This window comes from Drosophila yakuba, chromosome 3L, assembly GCF_016746365.2.
Source record: "Drosophila yakuba strain Tai18E2 chromosome 3L, Prin_Dyak_Tai18E2_2.1, whole genome shotgun sequence".
In the NCBI taxonomy this organism is placed as follows: domain Eukaryota; kingdom Metazoa; phylum Arthropoda; class Insecta; order Diptera; family Drosophilidae; genus Drosophila; species Drosophila yakuba.
The window spans coordinates 1,306,534-1,328,890 of NC_052529.2; the positions used below are offsets into that span (position 1 = coordinate 1,306,534).

General features: G+C 48.5%; 8 protein-coding genes across 9 annotated transcripts; 5 read left to right on the forward strand and 3 right to left on the reverse strand.

Annotated features, from left to right (window-relative positions):
* Positions 1-85: 85 nt before the first annotated feature.
* Positions 86-2,678, forward strand: LOC6532340 (rab5 GDP/GTP exchange factor). Its single transcript, XM_002093064.4, has 4 exons — positions 86-368; positions 445-648; positions 703-1,015; positions 1,086-2,678. The coding sequence occupies exons 1-4, from the start codon at positions 215-217 to the stop codon at positions 2,503-2,505; spliced, it is 2,091 nt and encodes a 696-aa protein (XP_002093100.3). The 5' UTR covers positions 86-214; the 3' UTR covers positions 2,506-2,678.
* A 117-nt stretch (positions 2,679-2,795) lies between these two features.
* LOC6532341 (calumenin-B) lies at positions 2,796-4,567 on the forward strand. Its single transcript, XM_002093065.3, has 2 exons — positions 2,796-3,345; positions 3,476-4,567. Exons 1-2 carry the CDS (start codon positions 2,874-2,876, stop codon positions 3,988-3,990), a joined length of 987 nt encoding a protein of 328 aa, XP_002093101.1. The 5' UTR covers positions 2,796-2,873; the 3' UTR covers positions 3,991-4,567.
* A 418-nt stretch (positions 4,568-4,985) lies between these two features.
* On the reverse strand, positions 4,986-6,800 carry LOC6532342 (ras-related protein Rac1). The gene has a single exon (XM_002093066.2). The coding sequence runs from the start codon at positions 6,427-6,429 to the stop codon at positions 5,851-5,853; it is 579 nt and encodes a 192-aa protein (XP_002093102.1). The 5' UTR covers positions 6,430-6,800; the 3' UTR covers positions 4,986-5,850.
* Positions 6,801-6,944: 144 nt separating this feature from the next.
* LOC6532343 (acetyl-CoA acetyltransferase) lies at positions 6,945-9,487 on the forward strand. Its single transcript, XM_002093067.4, has 6 exons — positions 6,945-7,188; positions 7,283-7,404; positions 7,479-7,591; positions 7,654-8,083; positions 8,143-8,328; positions 8,386-9,487. The coding sequence occupies exons 1-6, from the start codon at positions 7,146-7,148 to the stop codon at positions 8,668-8,670; spliced, it is 1,179 nt and encodes a 392-aa protein (XP_002093103.1). The 5' UTR covers positions 6,945-7,145; the 3' UTR covers positions 8,671-9,487.
* On the reverse strand, positions 9,431-11,340 carry LOC6532344 (5'-nucleotidase domain-containing protein 1). Its single transcript, XM_002093068.4, has one exon. The coding sequence runs from the start codon at positions 11,193-11,195 to the stop codon at positions 9,588-9,590; it is 1,608 nt and encodes a 535-aa protein (XP_002093104.1). The 5' UTR covers positions 11,196-11,340; the 3' UTR covers positions 9,431-9,587.
* Positions 11,341-11,584: 244 nt separating this feature from the next.
* LOC6532345 (RNA polymerase-associated protein CTR9 homolog) lies at positions 11,585-15,820 on the forward strand. The gene is made up of 6 exons (XM_002093069.4): positions 11,585-11,781; positions 11,844-11,942; positions 12,003-12,938; positions 12,998-13,834; positions 13,898-14,355; positions 14,633-15,820. The coding sequence occupies exons 1-6, from the start codon at positions 11,740-11,742 to the stop codon at positions 15,705-15,707; spliced, it is 3,447 nt and encodes a 1,148-aa protein (XP_002093105.3). The 5' UTR covers positions 11,585-11,739; the 3' UTR covers positions 15,708-15,820.
* Positions 15,725-17,205, reverse strand: LOC6532346 (lipid droplet-associated hydrolase). The gene is made up of 2 exons (XM_002093070.4): positions 16,718-17,205; positions 15,725-16,658 (listed from the first exon to the last, which is right to left on the reverse strand). The coding sequence occupies exons 1-2, from the start codon at positions 16,908-16,910 to the stop codon at positions 15,928-15,930; spliced, it is 924 nt and encodes a 307-aa protein (XP_002093106.1). The 5' UTR covers positions 16,911-17,205; the 3' UTR covers positions 15,725-15,927.
* Positions 17,206-17,690: 485 nt separating this feature from the next.
* Positions 17,691-22,338, forward strand: LOC6532347 (probable E3 ubiquitin-protein ligase HERC4). 2 transcript variants are annotated; one of them, XM_015193803.2, is made up of 11 exons: positions 17,691-18,105; positions 18,179-18,356; positions 18,488-18,724; positions 18,974-19,700; positions 19,756-20,017; positions 20,076-20,399; positions 20,460-20,750; positions 20,810-21,405; positions 21,463-21,688; positions 21,744-21,857; positions 21,921-22,338. In XM_015193803.2, exons 1-11 carry the CDS (start codon positions 18,025-18,027, stop codon positions 22,071-22,073), a joined length of 3,189 nt encoding a protein of 1,062 aa, XP_015049289.1. In that variant the 5' UTR covers positions 17,691-18,024; the 3' UTR covers positions 22,074-22,338. The 2 variants fall into 2 exon arrangements, with proteins under 2 accessions (XP_015049289.1, XP_002093107.1); XM_002093071.4 differs by having other exon boundaries at positions 18,179-18,341.
* The last annotated feature ends 19 nt before the right edge of the window (positions 22,339-22,357 follow it).

Here is a 22,357-nt window from a genome sequence, read left to right on the forward strand (position 1 = left end):
AGCGAACTGGTTCCAGTCGATGGGCGGGTACTCAATGCCGGCGAACCAGCTCATCCCACACTTTCTGACCGATTTGCCACCACTGAATAAAAGACTATCTGGCAACGCCGGCAGCAGTAGAATTATTTATCTCCACAATTTAGCCACAAAAACAATACACAACAAAGGGACTCCCACAGATAAGGCGCTGTATTTCCATAGCCACACCTCCGAGATGTCGACGGCGGCGCGACCTCCGTCTTTGCGGCTGGGGCAGCAGGACCTCAAGTGCCGTTCAGGATGCGGGTTTTACGGAACCCCCCAAAACGAAGGATTGTGCTCGATGTGTTTTCGAGAAAAGTTTAATGATAAGCAGCGGAAGTTGAAGCGTAAGTCCCCCGCCTTCGAATGCATATAACTTCCAAGCCGATGCAGAGCGTTCAGTCATGAAGTGGTTCATTACAGAGAAGGCAGGCGAAACGGGCCCCGGATCCTCGACCTCGGTCGCCACCTTGGATCGCCGATCGCCACAGCATGCACATCTTCAGGGAAAGGTGGAGCAGCAGGTCAGAAAGTCGTTGGACAAGGAGCAGGACCACTTGGGAACCCTCCAAAAGAAGAAGTTTACCGCTGTGCTGCAAAAGACTCTGCAGGCTGGAGCCCAAAAAAGTAATATTACATAGCTACACTACCTTTAAGAGCTTTTACTTACATATTCTTTAGTTACCCAACAACGTAGTCATGTGCCCGATCCCACGGAGGGTCAGTTTCTATTGCAATTGCGGCAACTCCGCATTCCCGACGACGGCAAGCGAAAACTCAAGCTTGAAATCCAGCGTTTGGACAGCGACATTCGGAAGTATATGAACGGAAATGGCGGCAAAAACATCAACGAACTATCGGATTTGGTTCAGAATGCCTACACCAAGGTCTCAGACATTGTGCACAACGATCCCAGCTTCGAGATAGCCACCAACGAGGATCGCGATAGTGCCATCGACTTCTTTGAGAAGGTGGTGATGACGCAGAACCACAAGTGAGTCATGCGGAACGCAGATATCAGAGGAGTACTTATTTCTAATCTGGGGAACTCTTCTTGGTTGCAGATTTCTCTTCAGTCCATATTTCACTACGGATGAGGACAGTGACGTGAAAGTGCAGAAGCGTATACGCCAGCTGAGCTGGATTACGGCCAAGCATCTGGACTGCAGCATCGACGAAGTCAATTCGGAGGCCAGGGATCTGGTTTACAATGCTATATCCGAGTTGGTGGGCATAGATTCGTACTATTCGCCGCAGGAGAAGCTGCAGTGCACTTGGCGCTGCTGTCGGCACATCTTTGAGCTTCTGAAACGGGCCACTGGGGGACCAGCCAGTGCGGATGACTTCCTTCCCGCCCTAATCTTCGTCGTGCTCAAGGCCAATCCTGTGCGCCTGCACAGCAACATCAACTTCGTTACGCGCTTTACAAACGCTTCGCGGGTGATGAGCGGCGAGAGTGGCTACTATTTTACCAATCTGTGCTCGGCCATTGCCTTCATAGAGAATCTGAATGGCGAGAGTCTGGGCATCAGCAGCGAGGAGTTTGAGGCTCTGATGTCTGGTCAGCAGCCCTACAGTACGCCCTGGGAAAGTGCCCTATTGGCCTGCGAGAGCCTTCACTTGATATCCGAGAACATGAAGCGAATGGAGATGCTGCAGAAAAGAAACGCCCTGATTAGCTCTGGAATTACTTCATTTGAAAAAGAGCTAATCGATTTCCAAAGAGAGGTGACAGAGCGAGTGGACACCGTGATTGCCAAGGCCCCACTCAATCTGCTGCCCATCAAAACACCAGCTTTTTTGATAGGTCAAGCCAGAGCTCACCTCCTCAGCGAAGGCGAGGCTGGTCATTATCAAGCAAATATGCTACACGGTGGATCATTGACCTCCCAGTCGCTGACAGCAGTTGGTGGTTTAGCAAAGCCTACTGCGGCTTCTGAAGACACTGGATTGACTCTTAAGGACACCAGTATGAGTTCGATGGGTCGTCTGTCGCCACTTCAGCAGAATGTTCAGCCAGCCGACAACCTCTTCGCCTCTCCAATCTTCAATTACACCGCGTTTGATGCCGTTTCCCTTTTGGAGGAGCCTGTGTCCGAGGCGAACACAGACGTGCTCATGCTAGGCTCTGAATTTCAAGGAGGCCTGACCAATATAAACTACGACTTTGACTTGTCGGATCAGAGTGGCGAAAACAGCACAGCGGATGAGTCAAAGCTGAATCTCGACGAATTCGACCCCTTGGCGCAGAAGAGCTCAGCTGTCCAGCCACCGCCGCCTTTGCCGGAGACCAGTCTGCTGGATAGTACCACGGATAGCCTTATAGATAGCGAAGTGCCGGCCACCGCTGTCCTGCTTCCATCCCCTTTGAAGCCCGAGGTATCCAACTACCGGGGCTTCTCGAATTTCGATATTCCCAGCATCTCCTGCAACACGGGGGACTTTAGTTCTCTGGGTCATGACGGCGCGGATGCTCCCAAATAATAGACCCAGAATCCTGCAGCTACGCGAATGTAAATAGATATAAGTAAAATATTGTAGTTAGCCCAACGCTTCAATTCAAATGTCTGCACATATTTATTTGTACCATATTGAACTAGCTTTACGGAAAGGACGTTTAATAAATGCAACCTAACACATATGTTCAAATAAACAAATAACTAACAATTAGATTTACTCCCCAAAGGCAAGTATGGTTTTCAAAAGTCCCGCCAACTTCGCATCACTTACCCACCGATCTGGCAGCACTAGCAAAGTCACCAGAGAGTTTGTTGTTTTCGGAATATCTCAATCTCCCACGATTTATTCTCAGTTTGCCTGTCGAACCGAACGGACGTGAGCCTCAACAAGAAATGGCTAGAACCGGAATTCAGCTGCTGCTACTTGTTGCGCTGACGGCGGCGATAAGTGGAGCAAGTGCCTCCAGCATCCCGGAAGAGGTGCCCCTCAATCCGCTGGAGCACGACTCCCTGCACGCCAAGCACTTCGATGGAGGCGAGCACAATGCTCAGTTTGACCACGAAGCCTTCTTGGGCCCGGACGAGTCCAAAAAGTTCGACAGCCTAACGCCCGAGGAGAGCAGGCGGAGATTAGGCGTCATTGTGGACCGAATTGACGAGGACAAGGACGGCTTTGTCACTTTGGCGGAGCTGAAGAACTGGATCGCCTACACCCAGAAGCGCTACATCGATGAGGACGTGGGTCGTCTGTGGAAGCAGCACAACCCAGATAACAATGAGACCATCAGCTGGGAAACCTACATGCTTACCGTCTACGGCTTTATGGATGATCTGACCCAGGACGAGAAGGAACAGGAGGAAAACGGTGTGTATCTAATATCCTCTACGAGGATTTTATCGTTTTCAAGATAGAGAAATACTTTTTTGATGGGCGGAAACACCCAGTTTGTTTTCTAAAAATAATCAAATTTATTATCGCTTTCGTTTCCGAACAGGAGTCAGCTACAAGAGCCTGCTGAAACGCGATCGGTACCGCTGGTCGGTGGCCGACCAGGATTTGGATGACAAGCTCACCAAGGAGGAGTTCACCGCCTTCCTGCACCCCGAGGACCATCCCACCATGAAGGGTGTGGTGCTGCTCGAGACCATTACCGATCTGGACAAAGACCACGATGGCAAGATCTCGGTGGATGAGTACATCGGCGACATGTACCGATCGACGGAAGAGGATGACGAGGAGCCCGAGTGGGTGGCCAACGAAAGGGAGGCGTTCTCCGTGCATCGCGACCTGGACAAAGATGGCTATTTGAACGAGGAGGAGGTGAAGCTGTGGATTGCGCCCCACGACTTCGATCATTCGGAGGCCGAGGCCAAGCACCTGCTGTTCGAGGCCGATTCGGATCACGATGATAAGTTAACGAAGGAGGAAATACTGGACAAGTACGACGTTTTCGTGGGCTCCCAGGCCACTGATTTCGGAGAGGCCTTGGCCCGTCACGATGAGTTCTAGGAAGTCTAGATCGAAGTGACAGATACCCAGCATCCCTGAGATTAAGATTGATCCTATGAATCTCCCGTTTCGCATGCCAAATAACTTGTAAACCTTGTCTAGACCTAAGAGCATTGAAAGTGCATTATAAACCGACTCGAATGAAGGGGCTCCCATTTGTATGGCACCACGACTAATTGATTTGAGGTGATTTGTTTAATTGAAAGGCGTCCACGTCAGCTCTTGGAGCATCAATGGCCACGTCACCGGAACGAAACCCCATCCACACACACATGCGGTCACTTGACCCCTCGTCTTTGCCCCGAATCACAGATACGCCGCATTTGCCTGTGTAACATATGTATAAACATAAATGGTTTTCGCTGTAGCCCGATTTATTTCCAGCTGCGAGAACATTCCAAAGAGAGGGAGTGCACCGAAAAAAACTAGGAAGATGAATCTTGATTGCCTCCGTATGTGGGACACTTGGGCTAACACTACACTTAATGTGCATCAATGGTTAACTATCTTTAACAAGATCATTTTAGTGTTTAGTTGCAATATGTTTAATAAAATGCGTTTATTAATTCTACAGAAACTTGTGTAAATGTAAATTTATCTCGGTGTAGAACAAGAACTGGGAGCTCTGAGAATCGGTTATTTTGTTTCAAGCTGATTTAGATTATTTTCGGTTCTCGACTTTCGCCGAGATAAGCAAATAATTCGTCTTTGGGCGTTGATAAGTCTGTCTCCGTTTTGGGTACAGTGAGCACTCGAGGGTGATATCAGCCATTGAGAAACGAAGTTTGATAAACAATGAACTCAAGAATATACAAATGCGGGGGCTATGTGAGTACGATTGCTTATGTGCCGCTGAGATCTCGGAGCAGAAGAGAGAACCATTGATGGAATCGCCTTAGCTAAAACTAGTTTCACGCTCTTTCCCATTCATTGTTTCACAATATGCGCAAATTCTACTTGAAAGGCTGCTGAATATAGCAATAAATAAACAAAACTCCTTTTATTATGCTTTATTGATTTCCATTGAAATAGACACATTTATATAATTATCTTGGCTTCGTTCATGTTTTTGTGGCTGTGATTCTTGAATATCTGTTGTTTTAAAATACAAAGTATTCAAAGTTGCTCAGTTTGATGCCTTTAATTCAGTACATAGTATACGAAGGACTGACTTTTCATCTTATACATACATGTATATATATATTGATAGTTCCTGGATCTAGCAAAAGTTTAAAAAGTTGTTACTCGCCAGCGCCGTCGCTTCGATATCCAACAACATCTAAATACAAGTATGTAATAATGTAAGTGTAATTGCAATGGAACGTTTACTTTACTGACTCAATATCCTGATCCCTTCTGGAAGGACCTTCGATCAACAGGCGACATCTATGCTTTATGCTCTTTATGCGGCTATTCTCGTCCTTGTCTCACATTTTTTTAGGTTTTTCGTTTGTTTTTTTTTCATTTTCTTGTTTTTGGTTTTACCTCAGTTTTACAACATTAATTTTAATTACAAAAGTTATTAAATAATACAAAATACAGTTAGAGTTTACAGTTCTCCATTTCATCTAGAAACATCTCGCTTTTAACTTTTAGTTGAAATTAATGCACGGGTAAACAGAATTGGATTATGAATTACAGAACACTCGAAACGAACTCGGAAACGAAACAAAAGCAAGAGTTTGGTTTGGTTTGGGGGAATCGCCCCAAACAGAAGCGGAAATTAGTGGCAAAATTGTAACAAAGAAACTACGGATCAGCCATTTAGCCTGGCCACGCTTAGGTTACATAATGGTTTTATAGTTAATAATATTACGTTTAAACGGAGTCCGCCGGAGGAACTCCAACTGTCTAACTCTTTTAGAGCAGGGCGCACTTGCGCTTGGACTTGGGCTGCAGCACGGGGCACAAAACCGATCGGATGGCCTCATCAAAGACGGTTTTCAGACCCTTCTGCGTCAGGGCCGAGCACTCCAGATACTTGACCGCTCCGATCTCCTTGGCCATGGCCAGGCCCTGCGGATAGGTGATGGGTGCCAGCTTCTTGTCCCTCAGCTTTTCGATTGTGTTCTTGTCGTCGCGCAAATCCAGCTTGGTGCCCACCAGAATAATGGGCGTGCTGGGGCAGTGGTGGCGCACCTCCGGATACCACTTGGCCCTTACGTTCTCAAACGAGGCCGGATTCACCAGCGAGAAGCAGATGAGGAAGACATCGGTCTGGGGATAGGACAGTGGCCTAAGTCGGTCGTAGTCCTCCTGTCCGGCCGTATCCCACAAGCCCAAGTTGATGGGCTTGGCGTCCACCATCACGTTGGCCGAGTAGTTGTCGAACACGGTGGGTATATACTCGCCGGGAAAGGCATTGGTCGTGTAGCTGATTAGCAGGCAGGTCTTTCCCACGGCTCCGTCGCCCACGACGACGCACTTGATCGCCTGCATGGTGCTATTGGTGCTTCCGCGTTGGCTTCCTAGGCTTTCTGGAGTGGAGTGCTTCTAGGTTTCTAGTGTTCTAGAGATCGCAGATTGCAGATTGCAGATTGCGGGGGTGCTTCTTCTTCAGTCGTTTTTGGTTCTTTTTGGGGCGGCGGCGGAGGACTGTTGCTTGCGTGGGTCCTTTTACGGCGTTATCTCTGAAACCGCGACTCCTTTTCCAGTGCCTTGGGGTCCTCGGGGCGACTGATGATCGCGCCTCACGTTCTGGGCCTCTTTAATTCGCTTTTTGTGCGTTAAATTCCCTAATTTTCTCAACAAAAAAGGTAAATTTTCTGTGTACTGCAGTGTGACCGCGGCTGGACTGTTCAAATATACCATCATATGAGATGTAAAATACTAAGAAGAATTAAAACATTAGAGAAATGGTCACCCTGAGTTCTTAAATTATAAACATTAAGTTTTTACAACATTTCAAGGCTTTCTAAATTAACCCTTATTTTATTCTAATTAAAAAATATATGATTCAATGGTGCTGCTGTTTGTGCTTGTGATTTTCAGTGAGAACCAGCTATTTTTAGTGGGGATGGGCCCCAAAAGTGCAGCTTCTGAGTTCCGACATCACCTGGTCACACTCCTGGCAGGCAATAACACAATTTCGAAAATTAGAATTTATTTGCTGATCAATAGCCAAGTCGAAAACACCTGTTCCTTGCCCATCCAGAATGTCTGACGTGTTCATCGTGTCCGCTGCACGCACTCCCATTGGTAAGACTAAGATAAATTAGCTGAACCATTCATAAAAACCACATTCTAATTGGCAACTTTCTCTTCCTATTTGTCCAATCTGAAAAATCAACAGGTAGCTTCAATGGTACGCTTTCTAAACTGAAGGCATCCGATCTGGGCAGCGTGGTGATCCAGGAGGTGCTCCGGCGGGCGAATGTGGAGGGCCAGGAGGTCAACGAAGTCATCTTGGGCCAGGTGGGTTCGCCCATGTCATTACTGTTTCTTTTCAAATCTTACCGATCTATTTGTTATGTAAATATCTTTGTTAGGCACTAAGCGCTGGTCAGGGCCAGAATCCCGCACGCCAGGCTTCGCTCAAGGCTGGTCTGCCCATTCAGGTGCCTGCCTACGGCATCAATATGCTGTGTGGTTCCGGCTTAAAGTGGGTTTGCCAGAGTTCTCCATACAATTCTTTACATTTATGCCGGTTTTTACCCTCTCTAGAACTGTAGCGCTGGGCTACCAGGCCATCCGCTCCGGAGATGCACAGATTGTTGTGGCAGGAGGTCAGGAGAGCATGTCCCTGGCTCCACACGTCATGCATCTGCGGCAGGGCGTCAAAATGGGACCGGGCACCTTGGTGGACACGATGATCCACGACGGCCTGACCGATGCCATGGAGAACATACACATGGGCATCACCGCCGAAAATCTGGCCGATAAATACCAAATCAGTCGCGAAGCCCAGGATGCCTATGCCGTGCAGTCTCAAAATCGAGCTGAGGAGGCGCAAAATAAGGGCTACTTCGACAAGGAGATTGTGCCCGTGGAGATCAAGGACCGCAAGGGAACGATCACATTCAGCAAGGATGAGTACATCAAGGCGGGCAGCACCGTAGAGGGTATACAGAAGCTCAGGGCAGCCTTCAAAGAGGTAGGTCTAGGAACAATATACAAGCAGCGAGAGTTAACCCACTTTCTCCCGCTTTTTAGGGCGGCTCTATAACCGCTGGTAATGCCTCTGGTGTCAACGACTCCGCTGCTGCAGTGCTGCTGATGTCTGGCGAGGAGGTGGCCAAGAAGGGCCTAAAGCCGCTGGCTAAGATTGTGGGCTGGACGCAGAGTGGCATTGAGCCCAAGGTGATGGGACTCGGACCAGTCACTGCTGTCGAAGCATTGGTAGTTACGCGGACATCCCTGTTCTATGCACGCTTTCTACCTATTCCCATTTTTTAGCTCACAAAGATTAACTGGAAGCGCGAGGAAGTGGATCTCTACGAGCTAAACGAAGCCTTCGCCGCCCAATCACTGGCTGTCCTACAGGACCTGCAGCTGGATGCACAAAAAGTAAATGTGAATGGCGGTGCCATTGCGCTGGGCCATCCGATTGGCGCTTCAGGTGCCCGTGTCTTAGTCACGTTGCTCTATGCGCTGGAGCGCACCGGTGGCAGTCGGGGAATTGCATCGCTCTGCATCGGTGGCGGCATGGGAATCGCCCTCGCCGTGGAGCGCCTCAACTAGTCCCAATTCATTGTCATTCAAGCTATTTATTGCCTTCCCTGTTTCCCACTTAAGCGTAAAGTTTATTTTTCTATCTTCCATAGTATTCGCACGTACTTAAAGACGCAACCCATGCCACAAATCTACTCAATTAAAATTCATTTGATAAAACTTGCACTTTAGCGTACTTTGCGTTCGTGCCTCCACATTGTTTTTGAGGAATTGTACTGTAAACATTTTCGAATTGCGTCAGCTGAAAATTATTTATGAAACATCATTTGTTATGATGATGCACAACCAATTTATTTGCTTTAGTTTCTGTTCTTACACATGCAATTATTTGTACATCGTGAATTCAATTAGCGTTTAACTGCAAGTCGGAGAAAAGTCTCAGATTTTTCAAGTGAGCCATTAAAACTTAGGCATAGCATGATTATAAAATACGTAGGCTTACACAATTAGTAACTTATGCAGCTATTAAATGTTAGCTTAAACATTAAATTGAGCCAACGTTTAAGTTAAATAGCTTCTTAAATTCTTAGCAGTGGAAGTTAGTTGTTTATTGTGCCAATACTTTTATCTGACATTGTTGTGGACTTTGGAATAAGGCCACGAATATCATAAATCGAAAGGGAGAAGCCTAAAATATAATACAGTGCACATATTACGAAGGAATTAGCTATTGACATGACAATTTGTTAAAGGGAACTAAAATAGTTATAAGCCTAAGTGTGGTAGACCTTATTGCTATGGAGTACACTGTAGAGGCTAAATTGAACAATTCAGAGTCTCGCGTGTTTTATTGCTATAATCAAATACAATGGTTTGTACGTAAGAATTTTAAAGACGCTTCCACTGATAGAAGCGTTATCGGATTTACCGCGCCTCGGGATCGCAGGTCGTTTATTGTCTCCAGGAAGAAGATGATAGCTGAGCGCTTATCCACGCCAGCAGCTCTTCAGCTGTACAGTCTCCAGCTCCTTGGGCAACCGCGGACTGAAGCCATACGGATTATGGCAAACGATTCGCTTGTCCGGCGCAGTCTGCGCCACTTCCTCCACTGAAGGCACACACAACTGGGCATAGCTGCTAATGAAGCTGGACCACAGAGTGGGTGTGGAGTCCAGGGCAAAGTACGGACCCCACAGCTGGGAGTCCAACTCGGCAGCATATGGATACTTACCATCCTCAATAAGCAGCTCCTCAGCTATGGCCACGGCATCAAAGTCGCGATGTTTGACCGGTGTATAAACATCCTGGATAATGTTATCACCGAAATACAGTGCCTTGGCTTCTGACGGCTCCTTCTGAAGCAATCCAGCCATGGCAGCGTGCAGCTGGTGCCAATTGCCCTGGGAGTAGACTTCGCCCGCCTTTATGTCCTTAGTCTCTTGCGGCAGTTCCGCCAGTTTCCCCACATCCACCTGCATGAACGGACGCTGCATGGTAAAGAAACCCGGTTTCTTGGCGTAGGTCACCACGAAATCAAAGTGTTTGCGCCAGTCCTTGCCCAGCGCCTGCGTGGCCGTCAAGTTGGCAAAGTCCACGTTGGAGCCAGTGAGCAAAAAGAGCTTCTTGCCGGACTTTCGCAGTTCCCCAAGCCAGTTCATCACGCTAGGGTCCGTTCGGAGCACAAATCTCTCGGGTTCCGCTCGCATGCTCTTGAAGTAGAGACTCTTGTCGTTGGGGAAGTGCTCCCGGCTATAGATGTTCATCAGGCCCGCCTGCACATCTTGCCAGACCTGATACTCCTCTCCTGTCGAGGGCTTCTTTTTCCTATCGACCTGATCCACCGCCTGGGCAAAGACCAAAGCACTGGGCATATCGAAATAGTCCAAGAGCGAGCGCATTTGCGTCGAGGCGGCGCCATTCCAAGTGGACAGGGGATCCCTGTAAAAGGCAGTGGTGATTTCCCACCTTCGATCTCGACCGTAGATGGCTTGAACTTCTGTGTCGCTGAGTAGACGGGTGCCGTGTGTGGCTCGCAGGATCTGGGCCTCGCTGCTCAGCTTCAGGACATTGCCACGCGGTCCGTCCAGGAACAGGCCCTTCTGCAGGAAATCCAAGTTGAGCGGTTGAGAGAGTAGATCTCTGTCATAGCCCTTCTGCTCTACGAGGAACTGCTTGAGGACGTGATAGATCAGCGCAGACATCTCGTGGAGATTGTAGCGCAAAAGGGTGCCATCCAGATCGAAGCCAACTATATCATAGTCCTTGAGCAGCAGCTCCTTGTGGTAGGATGTCATGATGGTGCTGGCCGAATACCTCGAGTTTCCCGCTGCAGAGTTGTGGAAGCGCCTGGTTGTCTGCTGCTGATCCGTCACTTCACGTGTTGCTCTTCCCACCGCTGCCGGCGCTGTTCTGCCGCCCAGCGTCGTTGAATTTTGCGCCAATTTGCCGAGATTGCGTAACAGGAGACGAACATCTGTTTGGGCCTGTTTGTGTACGTTTGTTTTTGTTTTCGTTTTCGTCGAGGTGGCCAGGCGAATGGAGAGGACTGGGGTGGAAAAGGCGCCCACGGCGACCGTTCTGCCCAGGGCCAGCATCTTATCTTATCGACTAGCACATCTCACTTGTCCGAAGCGTGATCTAAATTTAAAATTAAACCGAAATTCACTATCTTTCAGGTGGTTCTGACAAATTCATTTTCCATCTATAAATGTATGTCTACAACTGGCAGAGCTGCCAACCATTTTGAGTAGAGCAGTACTGAGTCACTTGCTAGCCAATAATAGCTAGATTTATCTGGGCACAAGCTAGTGCATGTTGAATATGCACAGTGTTGCTATCTTAAATCTATCTGTACTGTACTATTTTTTGCAAGGAGCCAAAATTGTGGTATTTCAGAACTTTCAAGCTCAAATGTTGATATTGCCACCACTGCCAGGGACAAACAATCGTAATCGGAACTCGATAGCAGCAAAAGTATCGTTGGCGCAATCGACTCTTGTGCCTTCCCTAACAAGCGTACCGGAATGGAAAATATATAGTTTTTTGCACATTTTGCCAATTTCTGCAAATTTTCACAAGTTTTCGAGCCAGTTAACCGTTTTTTACCGCTTAGTTTGTTGGCTCGAGGCCTCAGCAACCATGTCCAACTGCATAGAGATCCCTTTGCAGGACACCGATGAGGTGAGCATCGATCTGAAAGATTCCGGTTTCAAGTGATTAATCTCCCTATTAACCCAATGTAGGTGATCGAGGTGGACCCAGATCAACTGCCCGACTGTCCAGAGGTGTTGAGCATTCTCAAGCAGGAGCGGGCGCCCCTGCACGTTTGGGTCAATGTGGCGGTAAGTTGAATACTGCATACAACGCATATAGTATGTTCCACATGGCTACGTCTATTCCAGCTGGCCTACTACAAGCAAAAGAAGACGGAGGACTTTGTGACGCTGCTGGAGGAGTCGCGCAGCGATGACGCCACCAAGGAGTACCGTGACTCGGACAAGGACCTCATGCGCGCCCTGGACATGCTCGCTGCCCACTATGTCCAGGAGGCGTATCGGGAAAAGTCCAAGGACAAGAAACGAGAGCTCTTCATGAAGGCCACCAACCTGTACACCAGCGCCGACAAGATTATCATGTACGACCAGAGCCATCTGTTGGGCAGGGCCTACTTCTGTCTGCTGGAGGGCGACAAGATGGACCAGGCGGATGCCCAGTTCAACTTTGTGCTCAACCAGTCCCCCTCGAATATTCCCTCGCTGCTGGGAAAGGCCTGCATCGCGTTCAATCGCAAAGATTACCGTGGGGCTATGGCCTTCTACAAGAAGGCCTTGCGTACGAATCCAAACTGTCCGGCGAATGTGAGAATCGGCATGGCCCACTGCTTTCTGAAGATGGGTAATCCCGAGAAGGCCAAACTAGCCTTTGAACGAGCGCTCCAGCTGGATCAGCAGTGTGTGGGCGCTTTGATTGGCCTGGCCGTTCTCAAGCTAAATCAACTTGAGCCCGAGTCCAATAAGTTGGGTGTCCAGATGCTCTCCAAGGCATACACCATCGACAATGCCAATCCCATGGTGCTCAATCACCTGGCCAATCACTTCTTCTTCAAGAAAGACTACCAGAAAGTTCACCATCTGGCGCTGCACGCCTTCCACAACACTGAGAACGAGGCGATGAGAGCCGAGAGCTGTTACCAGCTGGCCAGAAGCTTCCATGCCCAGAGCGACTACGATCAGGCCTTCCAGTACTATTACCAATCCACTCAGATTGCGCCAGCTAACTTCGTGTTGCCCCATTACGGACTGGGTCAGATGTATATATATCGAGGAGATACGGAAAATGTGAGTTGGACAAACCTTTTATCAAACCTTTTAATTACCAACTTTGTGACCACTTCCAGGCCGCACAGTGTTTCGAGAAAGTGCTAAAAATCCAGCCAGGCAACTACGAGACCATGAAGATTCTTGGATCCCTGTACGCGCACTCCAATTCGCAGACCAAGCGGGACATGGCAAAGACTCACCTCAAGAAGGTAACCGAACAATTTCCCGAGGACATTGAAGCCTGGATAGAACTGGCCCAAATCCTGGAGCAGAACGACCTGCAGGCCTCGCTGAATGCTTACGGCACCGCTTCTAGTATTCTTCGGGACAAAGCCAAGTACGAGATACCCGCTGAGATTCAAAACAACGTGGCTTCTCTGCACTACCGCCTAGGCAACTTGAAGATGGCAAAGGACACCCTGGAGTCGGCACTGAAGCATGCGACGTCTGAGATGGACAAGGATGTAAAATACTATGAGTCAATTCAGGTCACCATGAAGTACAATCTGGCCCGTCTTAACGAGGCAATGAGTAGCTACGATGTGGCCGACAAGCTGTACAAAGAGATCCTAAAGGAGCATCCCAACTACATTGACTGCTACTTGCGACTGGGTTGCATGGCAAGGGACAAGGGTTTGATTTTCGTGGCTTCCGATTTCTTCAAGGACGCGCTGAACATCAACAACGACAATCCAGATGCGAGATCCCTGCTGGGAAACCTTCATTTGGCCAAGATGCAGTTTGCTTTGGGACAAAAGAACTTTGAAACGATTCTCAAGAATCCGGCCACTTCTACAGATGCCTACTCACTGATTGCTCTGGGAAACTTTTCATTGCAAACACTGCATCAGCCGAGTAGAGATAAGGAGAAGGAAAGGAAACACCAGGAGAAGGCTTTGGCCATATTCAAACAGGTGGGACTAATTGAAATAGATAAATTATATCTTAAGTTGTAACGAAACGCATTCGCTTTCCAGGTCCTTCGCAATGATCCCAGAAATATTTGGGCCACCAATGGAATTGGTGCCGTGCTGGCCCATAAAGGATGTGTGATCGAGGCGCGTGATATCTTCGCCCAGGTGCGCGAAGCCACCGCTGACTTTTGCGACGTGTGGCTAAACATTGCGCACGTTTATGTCGAACAGAAGCAGTACATCAGCGCCATTCAGATGTACGAGAACTGCATGAAGAAGTTCTACAAACACAACAACGTCGAGGTGATGCAATATCTGGCAAGAGCATATCTTCGGGCCAACAAGCTGGTCGAGGCCAAGGCAGTGCTACTTAAGGCCCGTCGAGTTGCTCCCCAGGACACAGTTTTACTCTTCAATATAGCAGTGGTCCTCTCGCGTTTGGCCATGGCCATACTCAAGGATGAGAAGTCTACTCTGGAGGTTGTGCTGCAGGCTGTCCACGAACTGGAGCTGGCTCAAAAGTAAGTGGTTAAATTGCGACCCTTCAAATCTTTTGAAGTGGTTATTAGTCGTTATTATTAGTCGTTATTGACATGCTGAAGTCCAGCGACAATGAGTTAACAATAATAGTTTAATAGCTTATCAGATAAGAGATTAATGCAAGGAAATCATCATAAACAGCTAAACGGTAGATTGGATTAGATTACCGGATGATTCCTTGGTAAATGACCCCATAAGTTAAACATAAACCCAAATTTGCTGTCAGCTAAATATCTCATTCAAATTAATCTTTCATAGATACTTCCAATACCTGTCCGTGCACGGGGATAAGAATCGCTTCAACATCGAGGTGGCTGGTATTGAGGCAAACACCTGCCAGGATCTGCTCTCCCAGGCCCAGTACCATGTGGGCCGTGCGCGTCGCATTGACGAGGAAGAGCGCTCGTTGCGCCGAAAGCAGGAGGAGGAGCGCGAGGCCTTTAAAATTAAGGTGGCGGAGCAGCGCAAGCGGCGGGAGGAGGAGGCCAAGACCTCCAGGGACCAGCTGTTAGCCAAGCGGCAGGAGTACGTGGAGAAGACTAAAAACATGCTCATCATCGCGGACTCTGCGCCAGAAAAGGATCGCAAAAAGGGAGGTGGGCGAGCTCGTAAGGATGACTACATCTCCGGCACCGATAGCGATAACGATGGACCTCGCCGTGAGGGAGAACGTCCCTCGAAGAAGAAGAGCAAGGCGGAACGCAAAAAGGGCAGCGGTCGCAAGCGCAAGACGGAAAAATACGAGAGCGACAGCGAGGAGGAGCCGCGGGCCAGTGGAAAGTCTGGAAAGAAGAAGGGCAAGAAGCCAAAGCCGGTTAAGGAATCCAAGGAGAAACTATCCGCTAAGCAGCGCCTCAAGGTGCTGTCCAAGGAGACGATCTCCACCAGCGAATCTGAATCTGACGGCAAGCGCAGCAAAAGCAGAAGCAGGAGTCGCAATCGTAGTGGTAGCCGGAGTGGCAGTGGATCTGGAAGCGGCAGTGATCGCGAGGCCAGCCGCAAGCGCAGCAGGAGCAGAAGTGGCTCTGGAAGTGGAAGCGACAGTGATGGAGCTACCAAGCGCAAGCGCGTCAAGAATCGCATCGAATCTGGCGGGGAATCGGATAGATCTGGGTCCCGTGCTCGCTCCAAGTCGAGTTCCCGTTCAAGATCTCGCTCCAAATCCGGATCTCGATCTAGGTCTCGCTCCAAGTCGGGATCCCGTTCGAGATCGCGCTCAAAGTCTGGTTCCCGCTCAAGATCGCGATCCCCGTCGGGTTCAAGATCCCGCTCTCGCTCTGGCAGCCGATCCAAGTCCGGGTCCCGCAGCAGATCAGGATCTCCGGAAAAATAAGGCACCACTCAAGCGTGTTAAATCACTTTTGACTATATTTAGAGTTTCCTTCGAGAGCTGCGAAAAGATACTAATAAAAACATACTAATTGCCACACAAAGGCAGTGGAGTAATTGCTATGGGTTTGCTGTTCAACCCTAATCCGGATTACAATTCTGTTCGTATGGGTGGATTAGGAACTGGACAGGGCTGATTGTCTGGGCTAGGACAATAATCGACCTCAACCCCGTCTATGCTGCTGGATCATATCTCTTACGATTACAGCCATAGGCTTCGAGTGCCGCAGCACGAAGGCGTGGGCGATCTTCTTGGTGTCCAGCTGGGCGTCCACCTTGGGATAGTCTTTTTTGAGCTGCTCGTAATAGGAGACCGGTACCCATCCGTCGGTGGTGCCATAGTAAAACTTGAGGATGTCCAGGTTCTGCTCAACAATCTCCCTTTGAATGCCGCGAACCCTGGCCATCTCGTCGTCGGCCAGGAAGACCACCTTCTCCGCTACCGATGGTTTGGAGTACTTCAAGGCGGTTCCCAGAAACTGTCGTGGAATGGAGAAGATCAAGAAGTAGATCTGTATGAGCATCAGGCGCAGCCACACGGGCAGGAAGTTGAAGAAGCTGAAGAAGATGTAGCCAAACACCGAGTACAGGGGCATGGCGACCTTGGTGAACACCCAGCCATTGGGCGATTCCATCATCCGCTCGACGGTGGGGAACAGCATATAGCACTTTTGGATGCGGTTCCGTATCCGCTCGTTTTCCAGCAGCTGCAGAATCATCCACGCGCCGATGGAGTGCCCAATCAAGTGGATTTTGACATCACTCGGCACGTACTTCTCGATGAAGGCGATTTTATGGCGGATTTGTCCGTCCAAATTGAAGAGCTCCTCGTTGCCGCTGAGTTGGGGAACCTCCCGAATACTGGCTTCAGGTGGATCATCATGGCCAGCATGCCCTGGAGGGAATATCAAAGGTGCTATTACCGACTCATTGTGGAAATGCCAGCGCACTCACCTATCACCCAAACTGGAAGATCGCCCAGCTCCTTTTGCAAAGTGCCCGCAAACTCTGTATAAAAACCTGGCAAACCGGGATTGCCGGTTATGCAGATGACGATCTCCTTCTCGGTTATGGTCTCCTCAATCCACCTGCCCCAGGTGAAGATGTGGGTGGGAATGGAGTTGATGTTGACGTAGGCTTCCTGCATATTTTCCGCTGCTGTTGGCGTGGCAAACTGCGGAGAAAATCAATCGGCACCTGTGCTGATCCCACTTTTTCACACGCGATGAGTTGTCCAATCCCCGTGGCAACCGGTTTTCCTTTGTCCAATCACCTCGGCTGCAGCCTTTCTCGAGTTTCAAATCTTTTGGATTGGCGCGGCTTATCCAGGGGTGATAGCTCTGATAAACAGTACGCTATCTATGATATGATTCGACCAATTGTTTCCAGCAAAAATGACCAAAGGTCAGCAGTTCAGCGGCTTAAAAACGGCTGATAGAAATCAGGGCGGCAAGCTATGCCAAAATCATATGTTCTATATTGGCGGATATTTACCCTGATAACAATTGTTCAGAGTGGTTCATTTTGTTTAAAAATAAGTAAAACCTTGTGCTTATGCACTTAACAATAAAAATGGTGACACAAAATAGCAATGCTCAATCCATTAATATTGTTACCAATACTAAAAGCGTTCATTCATTTCCCTATCTAATTCAAATACTCTGAATACTTTTAGTTAGCAATTTTGATAATTACCAAAAATCTATAACGAAAATTTATTTTTAAAGCGCGAGTTGCTTCTCCTTTCGGAAACGGATTTTGTAAGGTAAAGTTAATTATTTATAAAAACGGAATAAGCATAAGCTCTTGAGAATTCTACGATCTTAAAACATTTAAGAGCAAATCTTAAAAATTCGCAAGCTATGCAGCCCTAGCTTTAATCCATTTGCAGAGCTGCCAACGTGGACAAAGTGGCGTTTGCCAAACAGTTGGCATCGCCACCATTATTTGTTGGTTTTTTGTTGCTGGTTTTTGAGTTTTTATATTTTATGTTTCTAGAACAATAATGAAGGCGTAAATTTCAGTAGAAGGGCATTTTAGGTTACCTACCAACAGCAATAAGATTCAGAATTATATCCAGTTTGGGAGTACACACACATCGACAGCTTGACGAGGCATGAGCCGAGCAATCGGAATCGCGAGCAAGTGGACACCAAAGAATGCAGCAAACAATTGGGGACATTCTCGAAAATTCTCGTAGCACCAATAAGTGAATCACTATACCCAGGAAACCGAAGTAGGTGGCGGCCGGATACGGAGAAATGGCATCTGGCAAAGAGCTCTATTGCTGGGGGAGCACATCGCATGGCCAATTGGGACTTGGCGGAATCGAGGATGAACAGGTACATAGATAGATAAATTCCTGGTATAGGCCCACTGAGATTCATTTTGTATGACTTTGATTCCCACTGGCAGATCCTCACACCCAGTCAGATACCCTGGACACCGGACACCGCTGTACAGCAGGTCGCCTGTGGACACCGGCACACCCTCTTTCTAACCGCCAATGGGAAAGTATACGCTTGCGGGAGCAACGACCACTCCCAACTGGGACACGAACTGCCCACCAAAAGGCCACGTATGTCGCCATTTCGTATGTAATCTTCATTTATCGTCTTGTCTATCCACTCTCCACTAACTCCACCTCATCACCAAACTCACCCACTACCACTGGTGTGAATCGAGTCTAAAACCCGCACTCATCTCCCGGCCGACTTTTTGCAGTGCTTATACCGGAGCTGCAAGATTACGTGGTCATCCAGATCTCCTGCGGCAGCCGCCACTCATTGGCGCTTTCCGAGTGGGGCCAGGTATTGAGCTGGGGCGACAACGACTGCGGCCAGCTGGGACATGCCACCGACAAGGAGATCGTGCAGCTGCCCAAGGTTGTGCGGCAACTGGTCTCCAAGACGGTGGTGCAGATCGCCTGTGGCAACAATCACAGCCTGGCTCTGACCAGTTGTAAGTATGGAGTGAAAACTATTGTTTCCATTGACCTGATACATAAATCAAAAACTCAATTAAATATGACTAACACCCACCGGAAACATGATAAGATAATACGTTTCATAAAGTAATGCTTCACTAGTTAATTGTATTCTTTAACAATTCTTATCTAAATCACCGATATATGTATGCAGTTCACAGAGCTTGTAGGATATAAGCGAAGAAAATGCTACCTTCCACTAACAAAGTCCTTTACGCTTCTAGGTGGCGAGCTGTATTCGTGGGGTTCCAACATCTACGGCCAGCTGGGCGTGAACTCCCCCAAGGATCTGACACACTGCAACTATCCCCTTCGGCTAACCACGCTGCTGGGAATTCCGCTGGCCGCGATTGCCTGCGGCGGCAATCACTCGTTCCTCATCTCCAAGTCCGGTGCGGTGTTCGGATGGGGCAGGAACAACTGTGGCCAGCTTGGACTGAATGACGAAGCGAACCGCGCCTATCCCACCCAGCTGAAAACGCTGCGCACCCTGGGCGTTCGATTTGTGGCCTGCGGCGATGAGTTCTCTGTTTTTCTGACCAACGAGGGAGGAGTGTTTACCTGTGGAGCTGGCGCTTACGGGCAGTTGGGACATGGCTTTAGCTCGAATGAGATGCTACCGCGAATGGTAATGGAGCTGATGGGCAGCACCATCACTCAGGTGGCCTGTGGCAATCGCCACACTCTCGCGCTCGTTCCATCGCGCGGCAGGGTTTATGCCTTCGGCTTGGGTAGCTCTGGGCAGCTGGGCACGAGGAGCACCAAGAGCTTGATGCTGCCGCAGGTGGTCATCGGTCCTTGGGTGTCGCCCAGCGGATCAGCCCTGTTGCAATCCAATGATGCAAAGGTCTCGGTGGTCATTCGGCAGATTTTCTCAGGTGGGGATCAGTCAATTGTGACCACAACATTGTTTATGGAGAAGGTGCCGCCCGAGGATTTCAGAATCTACAAGTAATTATAGAAGCGAGTTACTTTGGTAAAAACATTGATTATATTTACTTTACAGCCCCAAATCCCAGATCCTTGCCCTAACAGCAGAAGTCACTAAGCAATGCGCTCAGTTCAAGCAAGGCGGTCAAAGCGACATGGATCTCCTGAGCTCTATTGAACTGATATTTAAGAGTCAGGCCTGTTGGAATGGTTCCTTCCTGTTGGATCACGACAGACACTTTGGTTGCTCGGTTCGCAACCACGGATTGGATCTCAACGCAGCCCAATTGGCATTCGACAATCTGCGCGTTGTGGAAAACGAAAGCATTAAGCAGGTGGTAAGTATTCGCCATTACCATTATCATTGGTATCTCGTTGAGCACTTTATTGTTTTAGATCTGGGACAATATAACCAAGGAGCTAGTTGGTTCGTTGGTGAGCTCACCGGCGGATGTGGAGAGCATGCGATTATATCTTTTACTACCACTTTACCACGAGTTCGTCAACTCCAAGCACTACAAGTCACTGCAGGTTCCGTTTGCCAATGCCATATTTAAGCTAACGGAGAACCCACGAAAAGTGCTGATCAAGTGGCTGGCCCAAACTCCGGCTGAATACTTTGAGCGCCTTGTCCAGAACTGCTTAAATGTTGTCGTCCATATTATTAGTTTCAAAATGGGCTTGGCTGCCATTAGTCCCAGCGTGGAAAGACGTCAAAGGGTAATTACGTTTAAAAATAGTGTCATAGAAGTGCTAATCAATTTTCTATTCATAATTTAGCTCCTGCCATATAACACTGAGCTCGAGGTCATTCTTAAACTGATGCAAACGCTCTGCCAAATCAACAACTCGCGTGATGATCGCCTAAACTATCAAAGCTTTTACTGGCCCGACCTTTCGGATTATGCAGACGTGCAGCAGGAGTTTGTGAAATGGATCATGGTCGACACTGCCAGCGAATTCAACATTTGCAATTATTCATTCATTTTCGACCAGTCTGCTAAGACAGCGTTGCTCCAAGCGGATCAGGCGCTGCAGATGCACTCTGCCATGGCCAATGCGGCTACCATGGTGGGTTAATGACGCCCAGAACTGTTTTATGGTTTAACACATACATTTTTACCCATCAGGCATTCAGCCTTATTAACTACGGGATGCCCATCTCGCAGTTCATCGTGCTTAACGTGACGCGGGACAATCTGGTGCAGGATTCCCTTCGAGAGTTGCAGCGTTACTCGCAGAGTGATCTCAAGAAGCCGCTGAAAATCAAGTTCCATGGCGAGGAGGCGGAGGACGCGGGTGGCGTGCGCAAAGAGTTCTTCATGTTGCTGCTGAAGGATCTCCTCGATCCCAAGTACGGTATGTTCAAGGAGTACGAGGAGTCGCGCCTGCTCTGGTTTGCAGATCTCACCTTCGAGACGGAGAACATGTACTTCCTAATTGGCGTCCTCTGCGGTCTGGCCATCTATAACTTTACCATCATCAACTTGCCATTTCCGCTGGTTCTGTACAAAAAGCTGCTGGGCAAGCCAGTGGATCTCAGTGATCTCCGCCAGCTTTCCCCTCCGGAGGCCAACTCCATGCAATCTCTGCTCGACTACCAGGGCGAGGATTTTAAGGATGTTTTTGATCTGACTTTTGAGATATCGCGGGATGTATTTGGCGAGGCGGAGACGAAGTGCCTTAAGGCCAACGGCAATGAGATAGCCGTAACCCAGGAAAACAAGTGAGTGTAGTAACCATTTATATTGAGACAACCGTGATAATAAGAATACCACTTTAGGCAGGAGTTTGTGGATCTGTATGTCGACTTTGTGTTCAACAAGTCCGTCGAGCTGCATTACACTGCGTTTCACAAGGGCTTTATGAAGGTGTGCTCTGGGCGGGTGATTCACATATTCCAGCCGGAGGAGTTGATGGCCGTGGTGGTGGGCAACGAGGACTACGACTGGCAGGCGCTGCAAGACAACTGCGAGTACCGTGAGGGCTACACTTCGGGCGATGATACAGTGAGTTCTAAACTAAGCATCGATTTCGTAGGCTTTATCCTTGTAACTACCGCAGATCAAATGGTTCTGGGAGGTCATTCATGATCTGTCCGAGGCGGAAAAAAAGAGTTTCCTGCTCTATCTAACTGGCAGCGATCGCATTCCCATCCAGGGCATGAAGGCCCTTAAAGTAAGTTGTCAGCTGTTACCTGAATTGCGAACTGCGCTCTAAAAAGTACCAATTCCGATTCAGCTCACCATTCAACCCACCCCGGACGAACGATTCCTGCCCGTGGCCCACACCTGCTTCAATCTGCTGGACCTGCCGCGCTACAAGACCAAGGAGCGCCTCAAGTTCAAGCTGTTGCAGGCCATCCAGCAGACGCAGGGCTTCAGTTTGGTCTGATTTGGATCCCTTTCCACATCGACTTCTTACTACAGGTATTTTCCGAAGCTTACGTTTCGGATTTGTTCGCATTTTTGGATTGAAGAATGGCTGCTTTCAAAGACAACCCACACTTGGTACACACATTTATCAGCGATCAAATCAGCAAGTACAATGTTGTGTTATAGCTTTAAACTCTAGACTAGTTATTAATATTGCATTGTTATGGAGAGGAAGGAAGTCAAGGAGGTAAAATAAAGATGGTGCATCAGTCTGAGAACGAAAACATGTGTCTGTAATTCCAT

Excerpts from the sequence above, each read along its gene's own strand:
- LOC6532340 (XM_002093064.4), top strand. The coding sequence starts at position 215 with ATGTCGACGGCGGCGCGACCTCCGTCTTTGCGGCTGGGGCAGCAGGAC. Across the intron at positions 369-444 it reads TAAGCAGCGGAAGTTGAAGC|AGAAGGCAGGCGAAACGGGC; the intron begins GTAAGTCCCCCG and ends GGTTCATTACAG. Across the intron at positions 649-702 it reads GCAGGCTGGAGCCCAAAAAA|TTACCCAACAACGTAGTCAT; the intron begins GTAATATTACAT and ends CATATTCTTTAG.
- LOC6532341 (XM_002093065.3), top strand. The coding sequence starts at position 2,874 with ATGGCTAGAACCGGAATTCAGCTGCTGCTACTTGTTGCGCTGACGGCG. Across the intron at positions 3,346-3,475 it reads GAAGGAACAGGAGGAAAACG|GAGTCAGCTACAAGAGCCTG; the intron begins GTGTGTATCTAA and ends GTTTCCGAACAG.
- LOC6532342 (XM_002093066.2), bottom strand. The coding sequence starts at position 6,429 with ATGCAGGCGATCAAGTGCGTCGTCGTGGGCGACGGAGCCGTGGGAAAG.
- LOC6532343 (XM_002093067.4), top strand. The coding sequence starts at position 7,146 with ATGTCTGACGTGTTCATCGTGTCCGCTGCACGCACTCCCATTG. Across the intron at positions 7,189-7,282 it reads CGCTGCACGCACTCCCATTG|GTAGCTTCAATGGTACGCTT; the intron begins GTAAGACTAAGA and ends AAAAATCAACAG. Across the intron at positions 7,405-7,478 it reads ACGAAGTCATCTTGGGCCAG|GCACTAAGCGCTGGTCAGGG; the intron begins GTGGGTTCGCCC and ends TATCTTTGTTAG.
- LOC6532344 (XM_002093068.4), bottom strand. The coding sequence starts at position 11,195 with ATGCTGGCCCTGGGCAGAACGGTCGCCGTGGGCGCCTTTTCCACCCCA.
- LOC6532345 (XM_002093069.4), top strand. The coding sequence starts at position 11,740 with ATGTCCAACTGCATAGAGATCCCTTTGCAGGACACCGATGAG. Across the intron at positions 13,835-13,897 it reads CTTTGGCCATATTCAAACAG|GTCCTTCGCAATGATCCCAG; the intron begins GTGGGACTAATT and ends TTCGCTTTCCAG. Across the intron at positions 14,356-14,632 it reads GAACTGGAGCTGGCTCAAAA|ATACTTCCAATACCTGTCCG; the intron begins GTAAGTGGTTAA and ends AATCTTTCATAG.
- LOC6532346 (XM_002093070.4), bottom strand. The coding sequence starts at position 16,910 with ATGCAGGAAGCCTACGTCAACATCAACTCCATTCCCACCCACATCTTC. Across the intron at positions 16,659-16,717 it reads TCTTCCAGTTTGGGTGATAG|GGCATGCTGGCCATGATGAT; the intron begins GTGAGTGCGCTG and ends TATTCCCTCCAG.
- LOC6532347 (XM_015193803.2), top strand. The coding sequence starts at position 18,025 with ATGGCATCTGGCAAAGAGCTCTATTGCTGGGGGAGCACATCGCATGGC. Across the intron at positions 18,725-18,973 it reads CAGCCTGGCTCTGACCAGTT|GTGGCGAGCTGTATTCGTGG; the intron begins GTAAGTATGGAG and ends TTACGCTTCTAG. Across the intron at positions 21,858-21,920 it reads AGGGCATGAAGGCCCTTAAA|CTCACCATTCAACCCACCCC; the intron begins GTAAGTTGTCAG and ends ATTCCGATTCAG.